This window comes from Epinephelus fuscoguttatus, linkage group LG3, assembly GCF_011397635.1.
Source record: "Epinephelus fuscoguttatus linkage group LG3, E.fuscoguttatus.final_Chr_v1".
Lineage (NCBI taxonomy): Eukaryota > Metazoa > Chordata > Actinopteri > Perciformes > Serranidae > Epinephelus > Epinephelus fuscoguttatus.
In genome coordinates, this window is record NC_064754.1 from 8,830,691 (window position 1) to 8,849,640 (window position 18,950).

Sequence of the window (18,950 nt, forward strand, 5' to 3'; positions counted from 1 at the left end):
GCAAGGTAAGGTACCAGCATGCCCAATGGATGTTCGATTGAATTTGGATCTGGAAAATTTGGAGGCTAGGTTGACGCCTTGAGCTTAGTCACGTCTGTGGAGCACTTTTTGTGGTGTGGCATGGTGCACTGTCTTCCCTAGGGGGCGCACTTCCATCAGGGAGTGCAGTTGCCAATAGGGGGGTGCACTTGGTCTGTAATGTCGTTTAGATGGTTAGAGCATGTCAAGTGGCACATGCATGAATGGCAGGAGCCAAGGTTCCTTGGAAGAACATTGCACTGTAACAAAACAATCAGTGTTATTCACTTCACCAGCCAGTGGTTTTAATGTTTTGGCTGATCAGTGTACATCATCACTCATTAGTTGATTTATATTTTGTATTAGTAATATGAATATGCAAAGTCACTAAGGTCTAAAGTTATAAATAAATGACTGTCGTGAAGTTACAATCACAGCATCTGCAGTTAAGAAGAAGTAAAGTGGCATAAAATGGAAATAAAGTAAAGTAAGCATCTCAAAATTATACTTAAATAGGTCACAGTATTTGAGTAAATGTACTTAGTTACATTCCATTGCTGCAAAAAGTATATGAAAATAAAGTGTATGAAAATATACAGTTTGTCTTGAACTGAAGCTTGAACATCCACCATGCTCACAGACTCAAACACCAGTCCAGTCAGGCTTCCCCGAAGAGACCAGTAGCCTAGATTGTGGATTAATCTCCAGAGGTGGCTGATGCTGCGCGCACATACACACTAATACGCACACACACACACACACACACACACAGATGTGGGCCAAACGCATCACATTACGGTGACTATTTTAGCTCCATCTGGCTCATAAATCCGGTGTTATACTGCCAGGGAGGGAAGAGACAAGAGAGAGAAATAGAGGGAGAGGAGAGAAAATTAACAAGGGACCTATGTATCACCTCTCTGTGTCAGTCTCCTTTTTACATCCGTTTCAACAGTCTGAACAGAAGAAAAATAAAATAAAACACTGGCTGTGGAAAAGAAGAAGGCAGATGTATGTATTCATCATAACATCAAAACACTAGGAGATGAATACCCAGGCGTGATGACCTTAACATCACCCCAGCTTCACAATCCCTCTGAAAACAGACAGATGCTGCTCTGCTGCCTTCATATGAGCGCACCAATATGGCCCAACAGTGCCACCCTGTGGGGACATGAGGGAACTACAGCAGCAATATTGCCATCAGAGGAAGAAATATAAGAAGTGAGGCCAATATTGAGTCAGTTTTTCGTTAAGTTTTAGTTTTTACTTCCTGCTAAAACTGCTAAATGCTGGGTATGTACTCTTTTAATATGTACCTGGTATATTTAGGGAGTAACTAAACGTGTATTACCTGTTATAATGATCGTGTTTTTGTATAAATTGCCCACCAGATTCAGGGGAGTATTTTAAGCTCATCATTAACAGGGATCTCAGACTTTCTCCAACATCAAATTTAAGGACTTCTCAGGGACCTTACAGGCCTAATTCCCTCACATTGTGGGACCTAACATGGCATAGTCTGAGACACGGATCAAGATCAATTACTGTTACAACACTGAGAATTTCACTAATGAGAAGTAGCAGCTCCACAGAAGCTCAGAGACAGCAATTAAAATGAGAGAGAGGCTTGGATGTGTCAACACTTGTCAGCTGTGCTGTTACAGTGATGGCAGAAATTATCAAGAGAACTTCAGTTTCTACTCTTGTACAACACATGTCTATTCAAGCACTTTCAACACCCCATGTCTATTAATGTTGATTATCAAATACTTTTAAGGAGTTTCTTCCCTCAAACTGCCAAACTTTAAAAAGGAACTTTGAAAGGATTTCAAATACCTGCGGGAACCTTGTGTTCATTTTTTTGTTTCTGCTCCGAAGAGGCTCGAGGAATGTGACAAAGGGCTCAAGGTGTCGACCTGGCCTCCAAATCCCCCAGATCCCAGTCCAATCAAGCATCTGTGGGAGCAAGAGCAACGTGGAACATATGTGGTCTCTGGCACCAGGGCTTTGGCAGCGGATCCTTCGAGTCCTGTGGGTACCGGCACGTCCCACAGATACTCAATAAAATTGGAATCTGGGGAATATGCAGACCAGGTTTACACCTTGAGCTCTTTGTCATGTTCCTCTGGTCTTCCCTGAGCAGTTTATGTGTGAGTGATGTTGCCATGACGGGGTGGACTTTGTCTGCAACAGTGTTTGGGTGGCAGAAAGGTTTCTCAGCAGAACATTGCATTGTATCGAGCTTATCAATGTTATTTACCCCACCTGTTTGTGCTTTTAATGGTGTGGCCTGTCGGTGTACATCAGGCTCTTGAGCTGCTAAATGCTCCACCATGTTCACCAGGAAATCTCTGACTTTGCCTGTGTGCTGTTTGATGCTGTTTTATCACAGCTTTTCTTTTTTTCCCCACTGAGAATAGTTGCTGTTGTGGTTGGAAACAAGCTTGGTGAGAGGGTTGAAAGCGGACCAAAAAGACAAACAAAAAAATGAACACAAGGTTCCTACAGGTACTTGAGATCCTTTGAATGATTCATGAATTCAAGGACCCAAGGTTTCCCAGCAGGATGTTGAATTGTAATGAAATGATCGATGTTACTAACTTCACCAGCCAGTGGTTTTAATGTTGATCAGTGCATTTTTGTCCAGAGTTACTAGAAAAGAAAAGCAGAGCTAAACGGAGAGTGAGTATTGGACACATTCACCAGGTGGCTTGAAACACGACTCCAAATGAATGCTAATGTTGCTGCTTCTTCTCAATGATAGGCGACTTTTTTAGGATTATTTTTATGTATTTTTTGCCTTAATTATACAGGACAGGATGAGTGTGGGAAAAGAGAGGGGACGACATGCAGCAAAGGGCCACAGGTCAGAGCTGAGGCCAAAGCCGCCGCAGCAAGTACAATGCCTTTGTACAAGGGTTGCCCGCTCTATCAGGCGAGCTACTGGGCACCCCAGCGGGCAACTTTTTGCTTACAAATTTGCTGTAAAAGGTTAATTAGGTGATATAAATCAGTATTGTGTTTCCAGGTTGCTCTTCTGCTCCCCAGTGGCATCATAGCTCAGTTAATGCAGCTTCAAGGTGGAAAGAATTTAAAGGTTATGGTATGTTCTGTGCAAAGCACCCCAGCAACCAAACATTCACCCTGACTTTCTTCTATTCATTCAGCTTACTTTTCTGCCCATTATTGGTCATTAGGAGACATGGAGGCAATGTTTACAGATGACATACCAAACCAGGAATTCTCTCTTTTTGTTGCAGCACTGCTGAACTTTAAAGTTTTCTGTCTGTGGGAAGTTGCTAAATGAAAGAGGAATGAAAGGCGGAGGCTGAATGATTTTATCTCGCACTTTAGAAAGCAAATCTTGCTTGTTGCTAAATGGATTTGTTCAGTTTCAAAGCTAAAGTTAAAGTCTACACAGCGACACCAAAATATAAGAGAGCAGCTGAAAAAGTACAACAGAGCAAAGTGCTTTTTAAAGAGCTTTTAATTAAAAGCCTTGTACAAGAAACACAGAAAGCAACAACGGGTAACATGACACTGAATACATAATCTGTACAATAAGGGTTTGCAAAACATGCTTCAGAAGTTCAGATACATTACAATGTCATCGTTATCCTCCACCTCCTCGTCATTACCATCAATACAATGTAAATAGTTCATATTAGCATTATACCAGACAAAACTGCAGTCTTGACACATTTAAATCAGTCGGAGTTTGCCTTCCGATCAAACCCATACTGGACTATTAAAAAAAATGGCATTCAAATAAACAGCATCACATTAACATTAATTATGCATATTTCAAAAAAAAGTATTAATGTACAGTACAAAGGGGAAAAAAAACGGCTTAAAAAGCACAATTTTCAATTCATTAAGCATCTTTATCCATACATTTAAACAAGGATCCTTCCTTTTTTCCCAATCAGTGCCAAATACTTCTAGCACTTAAAATTACATCACATAAATGTAAAACAATTCCAAAAAGGGAAACAAAAGGCTTAAAAAAGTGAAATAACAAAATCAAGAGCCCTATTTGGTTGAAAGATAGGCCACTAAGTTGAGTTGTGCTACTCCATATGAGAAAGGAAAAAGAAGAAAAAAACATTTCTATCAACTGTTGGAAACATCGCCTAGCAGCCTAATACCTTACACATCTACCAACTGCAAGAGTCACTTCTATCCACCACTTAAAGATATCAAAGATATAGTTGATGAAAAAATCTATTCCAAATCACGATATATCCATTTGGAGAAGAAAATAATCCTTTAGTTCGTCTGTTTCTGGAAAATATAGTTTTTCACTTTGTCAAATGAGGATTTAAGTTAAGTACTGTCCTTTGAAAAAGTACCTTGATTTGAATTTGAGCTTGAGACCACTTCGTAAGAGTAACTCGCTTATTGTTTTCTTCATATAATGGATGTGCCATTTTGGAATAAATCCTTCCACATGTAACCTATGAGAGTATTGAAACAGTATTGACAACAACTAGAACCATCCAGTACATGACAGGAGAGGAGGCGACATCTTCCTCGTCTGCATTAACGAAGACATGGAGAACGCTGAAGCCTTTCGAGGTTATTTACTGTTTGCGAGATCATAAAACTTTATCTCTACCACCAAAGCCATGGCAAGTCAGACGGTTTCTTTTCTATTGTTTTTTTTCCTTTTATAGCATGTAAGAGCGGAGTAAGACGAGGTAAACGTCGCCTGGAGTGCAGCTGGGGTTGAACGGAGCAGCTATAAGGCAACACATGCGGAAGATTTTTTTCTTTTATTTTTAAAATACTGTAACACACAGGTACACCAGAGTAAGAGCCAAGGTCTGGGAAGGTCTAGACAGAGCAGGCAGCACCAAAGAAAAGGGTTCGGAGTCTGTGTATAAAGGGCCGGGTTTCTTTTGAAGTACTTCAGGTGGACTTGAAGGTCAAAAACTTTGAACGGCTTTCAGACATTCAGCTGAAAACATCCTGCTGTGAACAATCTCGGCGAATGTTCAAGACCATGTGGGTGATGGATCACACCTTCCAATATAAAGCTTCTTTTCTAACCACCCGACACGCTTTCTGACTGTAACATAATGCCACTGACAGACAGCACACTTGATGTGTTCGTAGAAAACAACTGCGCCAACATCCTTTGCTCTCAGGTCTGAAAATGTCCTCGTCAAAGGTTGTCACCTATGTAAAAAGGTAAAAACTGCAAGGCCGGAAACAAAACACTTGCTCACCTTTTGACAGTAAAAATGAGGCAACTGTAATCTGGTAAAACGGCTGGAGAAGCACCAAGCTGATGCAATTATCAGCCAGACGAAAGAGAATTTGTCATGAGGTGATATACCACATGAGAAATCAGTGGCAAGAGAGGATGTTTTTCATGTTTGAGCCTGGCACATCAATGCATCCTTGGGTCTAATTTGTCAAGGTTTCTCTTCCTCAAGAGCACTGGGTCACCGCAAGTAATGAAATAACCAAAGATCAGGGTCTAAATCATGACATAGCACCTTGCCTTACCCTTCATGTAGACACTTGTGGTGGAAACACAGTGCAAAGTGCAACTGTATTCCACTTGAATTTTGAAAACACATTTTGTTTCAGTGTGGGCTGTGATTAGCTAGTGGCAAACCTGCAATGCAAGAACTTGGTCACAGTTTTCTTGCTGTAAGCGGCATTGCTACAGGATGGCTGAGCTTCGAAGGGCAAACCTGCATGCTATTTCAAATGGGAGGCAATGTAGTTAACGGACAGAGTACTTCTTTACAGTGGACAGAGTTAGGCTGACACTATGGACCAAACCAGGAGCTGTGGTGGAACCATCAAGCTTTGTAAATACTTTCGCGAGACACCGTGGCACAAGCCTCCATAGGTGGCAAGCAAGGTACAAGCATACATGGACGTTTATGCTCAATGAGTTGTACGTTGCAAAATGCTCCAAAAAGCCAGGTGGCAAAATATTTTGTGGGTAAGCAAGAAGCCAACCAGTGTTGACGGAAAACCTCACAGAAAAGTAGGCTGCCTGGCAACAGTAGTTAGCGTCAACATACCACCAATCATTGCAACTGTGTACTCTGTAATTACTGCAGTTGTTTACCTTCAAGTGAAAATTCTTCTGTACCGCTTTGATTCCCCCCTCAGGTTGCCACCCTTTTTTGTTTTTGCTTTTACAGCGATCTCTCATATTCCCCCACACCTCTTCTTTCCCCAGTGTGGCGGCTATTTCTTTTCAAGAATTTAAGGCCATTTGACTGTCCCTCCAGTCTCTCAATGAAGAGTCGTAGAGATGTCTGTCTTCAGATTCCCTCAAAGGCATCCATCTAAAACTAGGCACTAGGTGCACAGCCAAGCAGCGCAACTACTTTAGGAGCCTTCCTGCTTGACAAAAAAGTCATGGTAACATAATTTTTTGGTGTGCAAACCTTGTGCCAGGGACTCTATGGCGAGCATAACCCTAGCTTAACTGCTGTGATTCATCAACTGAGCTACAAAAACACTGACAGAGATACCGAAAGCTGGCATACCTTCACTTCTAAAACTACTTGATTGTAACTAGAGAAACTATTCTTCATTACACATCGTTCAGAAAATGACGCCTTTAAAGGAAGTTCGACAACAATTCTATTAAAGGGTGTAAAGTTTCTATTTCTCCAAAAGTTCTTCTTAATTCCACAGATGCCAAACCACGTCTGTTTATGTTTTGGTATAACCTAAAACAACTGGCACAGTAACCCATTACCACGCCAGACAGAGAGTTGCTGAATAAGCTGACGAAGGAGGAGGAAAATAACACTTGTCCTCAAATTCCTGACACAGTCTTGGCCTGGTTCAGTTTATCTGATCCTATGGGTAGCAGGAGGAGACTGAAACATGCTACATAAGAACCACTTCTATTGAAACTTGAGAACATACTAATAAAGCACTGTTAGCTAAACTGACAAGCAACATTCAAAAGGAACAAAACAGGGTGTAAAGCTGTTTGCTCTAACTGCCAAAGTGGAAGGTAAGGAGACAAGCTTACCCGTCACTTCTGATGTTAAAAAGCCAAACCACCTTGATACATGTTCCACAGACTTCAAACACCTGCCAAGTGGCTCAAAGGCTCAACAAACTACTATTTTTAGCTGCATTTGGTTGGTGGCTTCAGCCTGAACTGTGTTCAGCTCACGGACCTTCTAGACCTTGACAAGTTTAGAAGTTACATGACGCAAATCTGGCGTAAAGAGGAAAATTTCACAACCAACTGCCGGCCAGTTTAGAGTCTTGGTGGACGTCACAGAGTTAAAGAAGATGGTGGGTTCGTGAGAAAACAAGGCAAGCAGGGAAAGACGGCAAGGACAGCAATAACTTAAAAACTATTGTTTTTGTATATTCATTTGCAGCTTTTAAGGTTGTGCGTGCATATAAATACTTACTCATACTGTATGTATATATGCATGTGCGTTCAAGAGAGCAAGAGGAAAAGGCTTTGAAAAATTGATGAACTACATAAAATAGGTTGTTTTTCGATGCAGTCAAGTGCATTGCATTTACCTCGCTGTATTGATGCAATATATGAGAGTCCAACTGTGTTAAGTGCAAAAACACATCACCTCATTTATCATTAACAAGCTGGACTTCCAATCAAACTATACGGGGCAGGAAATTGGCATAACACCTGAAGGCTTTCAATAACAGCCTTCACAGCAGAGCCTCAATCAAAAAAGTATTTGTTTCTTTCATATAAGTGTGCTTGATAAAAGCTCACCCCACACACCAGATGGTTGTGTGTTTTCACTTTTTTTTGGACAATTTGTTATTACATCAAACAGGCTAATCTGAGCATGTCTGAAGCAAAGGAAAGAAAACAAATACCATTTCCATCCAAGTCTGCCTTAAAAGAGTCAGTGCTGTGCAAGTGGACAAAAATATGGCAATTTCAGGGCGTATTAGCTGCCCGTTTTCAAATTTATACACTTCTCTTAAAAAAAATATGCTCTTTTTCATACTATTCAATGGCTGGGCGTTGTTAAGTTACATTGCATTTCATTAATTGTTACACGAATATGGACACACCTTTAAGAAAAAGGTAGGAGGGGGCTGAAGTGGCAACACTGGCATGATATTTTCTTCCATCATCAATGGCAATCGACTTCATAACATCTGATCTCCTATGGCTTGGGTGGGGAGGGGTCGTCAATGGTGGTGCAGGGGGGAGGGGAGGAGGCATTTTCAGGGCTAGCGGAGGGTGAGGCAGGGCAGGAGGCAGGAGAGGGGAACTCTTTTATGGTGACAGTGACGAGGTTGGTGGTGACGTCGGTGACCACCACATCCTTACAGCTCGGTGCCATTTCAGGGTGCCAGTCGGGGTCTCCCTCTGCAGGCACCCTTTGGGGTTCGGCAGGGGCAGAGCTCTGGTCCCCAGGGGTGATGGAGGCAGGGGTCGTGGGCGGCTGGCGTTTAGCCCTGCGCTGGCGAGGACTTTTCCTGTCTCCCTCTGGGGTCGCCGAACGATCAAGGGCACTGTCCTCCTCCTCGTCTTCCAAGGAAGATGATGGTGAGGCAGGGAGGAATTGCGATGCTGATGCAGTGGAGTTTGCATCTGAGGACGGGGCAGGAGCAGCTAGCTTGGCGCTCTGGCCCTTCTGGGTCTCTGTGTGAGGTTTACTGGACTTGGGACCCTCGCTGGAAGGTGAGGCTCCTGTGGCAGGCTGGGGCTGAGCAGCTGAGGTGCTAGATTTTCCTTCAGAGCTGCTGGAGCTAGACGGAGAAGGAGGTGACTGGTACTGGGAGGAAGTAGAGTGGGTGTCCCTGGCCCCTGTGCTGGAGCCTGGGTGGGAGTGAAAGGACAAAGGGCCTCCACACTGCAGCCCAAATGGCTTCCCATACATCGGGAAACCGAGCATCTTCAGAGGGGGCTGGAAAGGTCTATAGGGTGCCTCTCCCTTCTTCCCGATGATGCGATTGCGGGAGGGGATATTTTGGCGTCCTGTTGTGATATTCCGGCTGCCTGCAGCTGTGCCACCCCTACCTGGCTTGTCAATGACCTTCAAGTTGAGGATGATGCGACCTCTCTTGACCTCCCGGGGTTTGACTCTACGGTTGAGGATGCGGACGGTCTCAGAGAAGGGGGAGACGTGCACGCGGGAGGGGAAGCCACCGGGGTTGGAGAAGGAGGCTGCCATGGGGTCTGAGCGGGGCAGGGGGCGCCTGGACATCCGGTGGCAACGGTGAATGTCTTTCTTCAGCTTGTGGGTGGCTGCAAGGGAATTGAGTTTGGGAGTGGGTGCCACAGTGGAAGAGGAGGAGGAGGAGGAGGAGGAGGAGGACGAAGATGCTAAATGAGGTGAGGCTGAGGAGGAAGGAGTTGCTCGTCTGGAAGTGGACGAAGAGGAGCGAGATGTAGTTTGACGGGCATTTGAGCCCCGGCTGCTGGGCCCTCCTTTCTGAGCAAGAGCCTGAAGGAGAAACCATTGAAGGAGGAGTGAGGTTTATTTTTGTAGAGAACCTGCCTCTTTCACCACAATTTGTACGGACAATTTGAAAATGTGGGTTGCACAGCTCCCACTTTACCTCCCACATGAGCATAAAAAGCATGGTTTTGGTGTTTTGCAGGTGGAAAGACGTGTAGGTGTTACATTTGTTTAAATGTTTCTATTACACATCCAGGTAACATGTTCCAAAAGCATTCCAATAACTGTATTTATTGTGTAGTTTTGTCATTTAAATACTATACAAACTTTAAATACTTAAAATACTAAACAAAAATCTCTCTTTCCAACTGCATAATCCCAAGATTTCTAGACATGTGGATATCTTTTTTTGCCTGCAAATCACCTAAACAGTGCATGGTTGGACTACTGAGCAGTAACTGCACTTAACATGTAACCATAAACTTCTGCCTAACAGCTACTGATTGTTGGCTATTTGTGATATACATGAACAACTTGTGTACAACATTCAAATCTCTGTGGTTGACAGTGAAACTTTATTTAAATTTCAGAAAGCACTTGACTTTAACATCGTTCTGACTGCACTGCCTGCTGCCAGTTGATTTGTAATAATGAAAATGGCAGCGTGAGAAAGGAAGTAACATAGCATATATATACCACCAAGATAAACGCAAACTACAACCCAGCAAGACCGGATGGGTTGACCTTATTCTTACTTTGAAGGGTATGTTCAGTTTTTATCAGCCTGGACCCTATTTTCTCATGTTTTTGAGTCTAAGTGACAAGTGGCAACAACAATTTTTAACACTGGTCCAAAAGTGAGCGAGTCCGCTGCAGCTGGCAGCAGTGAAACAGCACATTGGCACTGTCAATTTACATCCACTACAAGTGCTTGTTTTTGCCACTGACAGGCTCAGATTGTTATTCTAAGTGTCTGACAACATTATAGAAAGATCCCTACAGAGACAGACCTTTTTGTTTGAGAGTAAGATCCTTTTATTTAACTAGAAACAAGCCTATAAAATTCGCCATTGCCAATCCCACCAGACTCCATTTAAATAAACAGTAATTTTGTTATTGTAAAACATGCTTAATTCAAATTTGACAGAGATAAAATTAAACTCACAAAAGAAGTCTTTGTTCATTTTTCCACTGTTCTAGCAATCCCACACTCTGGGTAATTTAAATAAAGGCTTAGTTTGCCCAGTTAGATGTGAAATTATACTGGCTCTATACACACTAAAATTACTATTTATTTAAATGAAGTCTGGTGGATGGAGGAATTGTGATGTCTGGGTTGTTTCTGGTTGAACAAAAGGATATTACTCGGAGTCAAAAAGGTCTATCTCTGGGGATCCTTTCCAAAATGTTGTCAGATACTTATTATAAGAATCTGAGCTGATCAGTTTTCACTGATCAGCTCAAAAACAAGCACTTTTTGTGGAGATTCGGTGCCAAAAGAAAAAAAAAAAAAAAAAAAAGCCCTGAATGGTTACACTCAAGTGTGTTTTGCTGCAGCTGGCTGCAAAGGTCTCACTCATTACTGTACCAATTTAAAAAAACTGGCGTTCCCATTAGTCACATAGATACAAAAACAAGGGAAAATAGGGTCCAAGTTGAATAAAACCAAACTTACTCTTTACCAGTAGAATTTACAAACAGAACTTTCCACTTTCCGACAGCATAAGCATTTGGACTTATTTAGAGGATCTTGATGAAAGTGACCAACAAAGGATTTTTGCTATAAATTTTAAGACCATTACAAAAGGTGTGCTCATTGTGTATTACTGGAAGGCTTGTTTTTCACGTGTATGGCTGACTTTTTAAATTACTGATGTGTTGCAGCATCCATAAAGTACCATCTTCATGCTGAAACATTGAAACAAGCGTCAGGAACTGTACCTTCAAGACAAAGTTTTTGGGTTTTGGTCCCCGTTTCTTCGGCCCATGCATTTCCCTTTCCCGTTCCCTATTGAGGGGGGAAAAAAAAAAAAAAAAAGGAAATGACAGTTACAACCACACAGGTAAAGACAGGCTAAAAATAGAACAACACAATGAGAGCGAATGTAACAAATGGAAAGAGAAGATGGTGATGAAAGCTGTGTGTGTGAAAGTAGAGCAGTCAGGCACAGCGAACTGTTTGAAGCCATGTTTGAACGCAGCAAGATTCTCTGTCTTTACACGACCATTTTAGCTTCCATTTGATGTGTCTTTTAAGTTTGTCCGTTTTATGGTGTCCATTTTAGTTTACTGTAAACATCTACTCTCTGTGAGCAGTGCAAGGCTTTCAAGTGGTCTGGCAGCAGACATAAAGGACTTCAGCTGAGAGGGGTGTTTTAAGATCAGGAAGAGGAGGAGGAAGGCAAAGACACCCAGGGATGAGGTAAAAGAAGCAAGCACAAGCACTAACAGTGAGATACATGGGAGTTAACATAAAGTAAGGGCACATAACAATGTAGAAATGCTGAGACTAATGACTGAAATGAACACAACAAATTCACTGCTTTACTCACTTTCGCTCAAAGCCCAGTATCAGCCTGTCATCCAGGATATTCTCCTCTGGCTCCCATGTGCTGTGCCTGAACAAGGATGGAGCAACATGAATGAAAACACACAAAAAAGGAAACTATTTTACCACAAAATATTTTTTAACCAACATTAATTCAATCCACATTTCCAGTTTAATGCGAGGGCATTAAAAACAGTATAACAGACACACGTCTCACTTTAAACAGAACGAGGATTGTTAATTCCTGTTCAAGTCAAAGTCAAGGGAAGCACTTACTTCATTGCCCATCCTTTCCATTTTACCAGGTATTCAAGTCTTCCCTGCAGGAAAAGGACAGACGGTAGGTTAAGAAAAACAGGGGAGAGAGACTTTTTTCTGAAATCCCTTTAATCTTTCCATGCATTTGCAGCAAACATATTGGAACTTGATTATATTTCAAAGGAAAAATGTGCTTGTTGTAGATTTCTTCTCCTGTGATTGGGGACACTGTGCTGTTCTCATCTTGATATGTGCTCACCCTGCCTTTCAAAGCTATAATATCACACACATTTAACTTTTTTTTTAACATGACAGTAACCATGCAATGGCAGGAACATGAAATTGTATCATTTCCAAAAAGGGTAAGTGACTGAAATACATCTGTAAAGGAGCTAATCCTCACCCTAAATATGGTGCTCCTACTTTTGTCAAGTGCTTTGATTACTTACATCTCCCAAGAGAGGCTGCAACTATGAAGTTGTAGCAGGAATTTCAGAAGTAACTGGAGGCCTGGTGGGCCTGCTGGTTAACTGTGACTACCAGCCCCTTTAGATGGACCCTAACATGATTTATAGGGTCTTTTTTCCCCCCAGTATACAAGACAAACTGGGCTGATAAAACACTGAGAAACTATTGGATGCCCTTCATCAACTGTGGCTGGTTGACTCCTTTAACACCAGCAGTAGATGAGTGTGATGACTAATGTTCCGGGACCGTTTTTCACAACCGGCAGCAGAAAGCAGTAGCCTCCAACAGCCTTTAATGTGGCTGCTACATGTACCTCTGCCACAGGCTGTAAAATGCAGACTGTGACCGTATAGCCTTAGCTACCATTAGCTGGCAGAGAAAAGGGCCCCTCCATTTCCTACCACAGCCCTCAGCCCATCGGCTGGGCTGCCTTGTTCTGCAGCTAGCCCCTTCTTTGTGTTTTTTATTGCCCTGCTAATGCCTGAATATACGAGCCATGACTGATAGCCTCGCTAGTTAGCTCCTAGCTAGCTCTGGTTAGCAAAGTAAAGGCATCCGCCAGCCACAAGGCCTCCATAGCGTTGCATAGGCGCAAGAAGATAGCCCCGAGTCTATGGACTGGAGCGGCGCCGTGTCGTGCCGTGCCGTTCCGTTCCGGACCGCGGCCAACATCAAGAGAAAACACGCGGGACGGCAGCGGCTGTAGCTCACCTTACGGACGCGGCGTTTCAGTATGGCTTCCGCGGCGAAAACGCGATCTCCCACCGCCGACAGCTCCATCTTTCATGCCCGGACTAAGCTAACGTTACCTGTGTCTGTTTTGCTCTCTCCAGACGTCAAGCTCTGCTGTCTGCTCAGGCCGACCACAGCCACACTGTGTGAGAGGCAGCAGACACACATGCAAACACTCACACACACACCACTACAGCAGCAGCGGCGGCGGCGGCAGCGGCGGCGGACAGCGTATCTGTCACGTGGCCAGGGTCAGCCCCTTTGGTCGTCCTGGCAACGATGAAGACACTCAAGAGGATGCAAAGACCCGCGCGCTACTTTCAGCTCTCATCATGTGTGTGTGATGACGGCGCCATGCCAACTTCTTTGTGAAACACAGGAAAAGTTCACATGTTTATACTGCTATTAATGCTAATAAGATGATTAAAATCTCACGAGTGACATGTGAAGACAGCAGCAAGCAAGTTTTAATTCAATTTTCCTACATGTGTAGCAGCCAAGTTTTAATTCACATCTCCTAAATATCTGTAGACAGCAGGCAGCAAACCAAGTTTTGAGTCACATCTCCAACATGCCATATACAGCAGCCAGCAACACTGCGTTTCACTTCAAATCTCTTACTTGATGTGTACACAGCATCCAGCAAAACCAAGTTTTAATTCACATCTCCTGCATGCCATGTGTTGACAGCAAGCAAAAACAATTTTTAATTCATATTTCCAACGTGTTGCAGCCTTCAATACCACGTTCTAATTAAAATCTCGTACATGACATGTGTAGGCAGCAGCCAGTGACACCAACTTTTTGTTCAAATCTCCCATATGTGTGGGAGTGAATATATGCACACACCACATTTCAGTTTTTTAATTCCAGAATTTTTCAACACATCTTTTTTTTTTTAACTGCATTTCACCAATTTTGGTGATCTATCAGTCAGTCTATTACAAAATAGTCCCAATAAAATGCATTTTAATTAACAGGTTGTAATACAACAAAATAGGGAACAAAATGTTGGAGAATACTTTTGCAAGGCACTGTGGGTATTTTTTTCACTTCCCTACACTTATTTAAAATACTCACTTTCCAAACAAAACATATTATCAGTTTATAAAATATGATCCAAAACTCTATGGAGTAGTTAAAATGAACTCAACCTTAATCAGTCAACATCAGCATTAAAGTACAGCCTGTTACATTCACACACACTTATGCACATCCACTGACCACTATGTTTGCACCTCCTGCACAAAATTGTTCAACTCTCTCATTCTGAAACAGTTCTTCATATTTTATTGTAATCTTTTTGTTCTATGTTCTTGTCTTTTGTAGTACTTTGCTTATATTTTATTCCCTCTTAATATGTTTAATACATGCACCAAACATCAAGGCAAATTCCTTGTAAGGGACTGTTCTTTACTTATCAGTGTAGTGGGGTGGCTGGAGTTTGACTTCTTTCTTTTTTTTAAATTCATTTATTTATCTTTTATTTTGACCCTCCCCGAAGCTACAATTTTTTTTTCTTTGAGCATAGGAGTGACTGGCAGAAAATGCATGACCCTCCCTTCACCATAAATTAGTTATTAGATTTTGAAAACTTCCCCTCTGATGTTTGAAAGTTGAAAAAAAAAGCCTTGGTTTTTCCACTCCTGTCGTGCATCCTGGTTAGCGTAAAGTGGTTTTGATGAAATATCACTATTTCAAGCTTAGATTTGGTTGTGTACTTTTTTCTGATGGAAGTGTCCATTGCATATCGAGGGCTGAGAACCAAGAGGGCGTAAGTGACATTTTGGTCAAAAATGAGTTATATCACCTGAAAGCTCTTGATGAGCTCTTCCTACTGACAAAATTATAGAAGTAAAATATTAATAAATTTAGAGTTATTAAACAAAAACCAAAGGTCTTAACTGTGAACATACAGAAGCAGTTAGAGCCAGAAGGGCGTAAATCCTGAGAAATGTATTATGGGCAAAGTCTGAAGACAGCACATAAGTCAAAATGGCTGATAGTAAATGTAAGACTAGAAAAGGCTGCCACAGAAAAGTGGTGTTTAACACTGAAGAGGTATTGTCACAGTTATTTCACCAGAAATAACTCCACATTGTTTCAGTAAAATTATCCTTTAGCCTTTAGCTGCCTAGTTTAGCCTTTAGCGAGCAGAAGCTAGTTGCCTAACTAGCCTACTAAACTAGTAGCCTATTTCAGCATGTTTAGTTATAAGACAGGTGAAGGGGGGTAACTATTATGGGGGAAATTCTGCAGATCATTACAGAGACAGTTTACATAGTGTGTTTATGTATTACAGAAAATGCCTTGAGTCAGACTGATGAGGATAAGTTTTAACAGTTACATGTGTCAGTAAGGTTAGCCTTTAGCTGGCTAGTTTAGCCTCTAGGGAGTGGAGGCTAGTTGCTAGCTACTAAACTACTAGCCTATGTTTCAGCATGTTTGTATTTGATCACTGTTTAGTTATATGACAGATGAAGGGAAGGGAGATTAACTATTATTGGGGTTGGGGTCTGCAGATAATTACAGAAATAGTTTATATGTGTTTTTATGTATTACAGCAGTACAGGAGAGAAAGAGGTGGAGCCGAGACAGGAGAGATGTGTCCAATTCAAGTATGAACTTTCTAGTGATGAATTCTGCATTCTTGAAGTTGGGACACAGGAGACAAGAGGTTCACATGCAATTGGGTTAAAAAGTTGAACAAATCTCGACCAGGGATCAGTGCGCTAAAAAAAAAAAGACTTGGTCACACTCTGTACAAATGACAGTATCCCCTGCTCCTATATGGACTTTTACCAGTCTTTGAAGGTTTCTGAATCAAAGTGAGATGTAATGCATAGTAGCAATTAAACAACTAGTAATGTAGATTACATTCAGTTTTTAATATTTTGTTTATTTTGCTCACATGATTAGTTTAGTCAGTGTCATTAATTTATGAATACTGTTGCGCATACTCCAAATACTTGAAAACATATTAATTCCTATTGTTGTCCAGTCCACTGACAGTATGGAATCAGGTTTTAACAATAATTTCAATGAATTTAAAAGATCATTTAAATTAAATGTTTAATAATTAAATTAATTCTTAAATTATCATCGATGTTCATTGTATTGTATCATTGTAATTGCTTTCTGTCTATTCTGTCGATGGTATAACTACTCAAAAATAAATAGCATTGAAAAAAATAATCTAATATAAATATGTTTTAATGACTTTTATTGTGTAAAAATGACTGTTGTTCTTTTAAAAGCACATTCATATTCTTTTCTGCTCATGAAATTATCAGATACGCCATATGTTATATCCAAATGAACTGAAAACCTTGGTGCCAAAAAGGCGTATGTGACTAATTTTGAAATTTAGAAATGTTGAAAAAAAAAAATGTTTTTGACTAAAAGATAAATTATTATTCATTAAGTATTGTGTCATCCATCTGTGTCAATAAATGTGCTTTAAATAGGTGAAATCAGTACAGAAAGTAAGAGCAAACTATGGTCATTTTTTGTTTTGGCTCTCCTGTAAAGTTGGTGAAATGTCACTTGCACCCTCTTGGTTCTCAGCCCTCGATATGATGGGTCCAGAGACTGTCAGATTTCAATGAAATATCACTATTTTAAGCACAGATTTGGTTGTGTATTTTTTTCTGAAGGAAGTGCCCATTGCACATGATGTGTACAAGGACCGTCTGGAATGTGAAAATACAGCGATCATTTCTGATTTAGCAATTAAAAAAAAACTCTAATTAATTACATGCTCTGTGATTAATTAATCTAAATTAATCACATACATCAACTTTTGCTGTGAAAGTATTTAAATAATTACAATGAATTTTGTCATACGTGTTGTATAGTAACGCTGCTGGATTTTGGACACAATTTGTCTCCCCTGTCCTCTACCACTAAAACGGGTCTGCAGTCCATTGCAATCCATTTCATGAGGGAGTTAATTAGTCGGTTACAGGTAGACCTACTCAGTTTGCGTCTGAACGCCTGGTCAAGTGTGGCTTGATGAGGCTGGCTGCTAACACTAGCATCAGAGGCTAAATGCTTTTTCTTGAGGTGATATTTCAGGCTTGAAGTACTTTGATGGTATGAAAATTAATTACTGCAGAAACTGCAGAGAATGGTGCTCCCATCAACAGTTCCATCTGGACGTTTTCCTAAATGTAAATGTTCCATTCAAGGGGCCAAACAACATCGTCTCGTCTGCCTCCATCATTTTATTAATGTGTTATTTTTGTCTGTTACTAATTAAGTAAAAATTAACGCGTTATTTTGACAGCCCTGTTTTTTACAGTTTGTGGCTATGATAAAAGGTGTAATTTTGGCAATTCTTAAAAGGCCCTCTTACACTGCCGGATTTTCCGTGAATGTTGGGCTGTTTTGCCGGCAAGCTGCGAGCGTTTAGACACATAGAGCCGGATTGGCAAGCTGATCCGAAGTGCCCAATTTTCCGCCACATAGGGGTAAGCATATTGACAGAACCTTTTTGGTTTAAAAAGAATGAGGCGCCCTTCCGCCACAGGAGCAGCTGTTGATGACTTGTGGGAGGAGCTGTTGATGACACCGCATGTGCGACTCACTAGCGGTGGACTAACAGGAAACAGCTGATAGCAGGAATTAGCAGCTAGTAGCAAGAGGGAAATGCAAACCTGACAGACACTGTAAAGATGAGCAACTGAGGAGACAAAGAATTGTGCGCCCTCCTTGTCCCCGCAAACAAAGAGGCCATTAACCGTCAGATGACGGGAACGGTGAAGGATGGGCCAACTTATGAGAGAATCACAGAAGGACTCACTAGGTGCGGCTTCCCTCCCACGTCACTGTTTACACGTCACAAGCTGAGTAGTCTCACTCACCAGACCTTTCTCAAGAAAAGAAAGGTCTGGCTGGGCCGACTCTCACTTTAAGATTGGAGAAAAAAACGCCCCGGCTGCTTGTATTTCTTTCAACCAATCACAGTCGTTCTGGGTGGTGTCACAGCAACGGTGCACTTGCAAAAATATTGCTGGGGGGAAACAGGTTATGGTATAACACGCCCACAAAAATATCGTCTACAGGACGCGAACCATGGCAGAAAAATGGCTACATCCCCGCAAGATCAAACAGTTAGTTAAGGATGTGTTGAAAACGGTTGAAAACTGCTACACAACCGGAGGTGGTAGGGCGGGACTTCAGCGGGTGGCTCGTTCCGCCCAATGTGAGGCTGATCTATGCAGCGAACTTCTGCCCACTCAGACTACACGCTGAGCTAAACGTTTTGTTACTTGCTCAAGCCCCCCATTGCCCCGAAAAAGGCACATTCTGTATACAAGAGTAGGTAGGCAGCATTTTGCTGCACTCCCCGATTTTGTTTTTATACTGCCAATGCCGAAAAAAGACTGATTTTCTGCAAATTTGCACAATTCCTATGTAAAAAGGGCTAAAGGTAACATGCCATCCAAAGCATGTTATCTTTCAAAATCGTTGGTAAAACAAATGCAAAATACAACAATTAAAATTTGTATGCCCTTCCTCTAAGCCAAAATCAA

The 18,950-nt window shown here is 41.7% G+C and overlaps 1 protein-coding gene across 1 annotated transcript; it reads right to left on the reverse strand.

The window, feature by feature from the left end:
• Window positions 1-3,490: 3,490 nt before the first annotated feature.
• Window positions 3,491-13,663, reverse strand: cbx6a (chromobox homolog 6a). Its single transcript, XM_049571192.1, has 5 exons — window positions 13,393-13,663; window positions 12,232-12,275; window positions 11,960-12,025; window positions 11,349-11,415; window positions 3,491-9,452 (listed from the first exon to the last, which is right to left on the reverse strand). The coding sequence occupies exons 1-5, from the start codon at window positions 13,459-13,461 to the stop codon at window positions 8,166-8,168; spliced, it is 1,533 nt and encodes a 510-aa protein (XP_049427149.1). The 5' UTR covers window positions 13,462-13,663; the 3' UTR covers window positions 3,491-8,165.
• Between the last annotated feature and the right edge of the window lie 5,287 nt (window positions 13,664-18,950).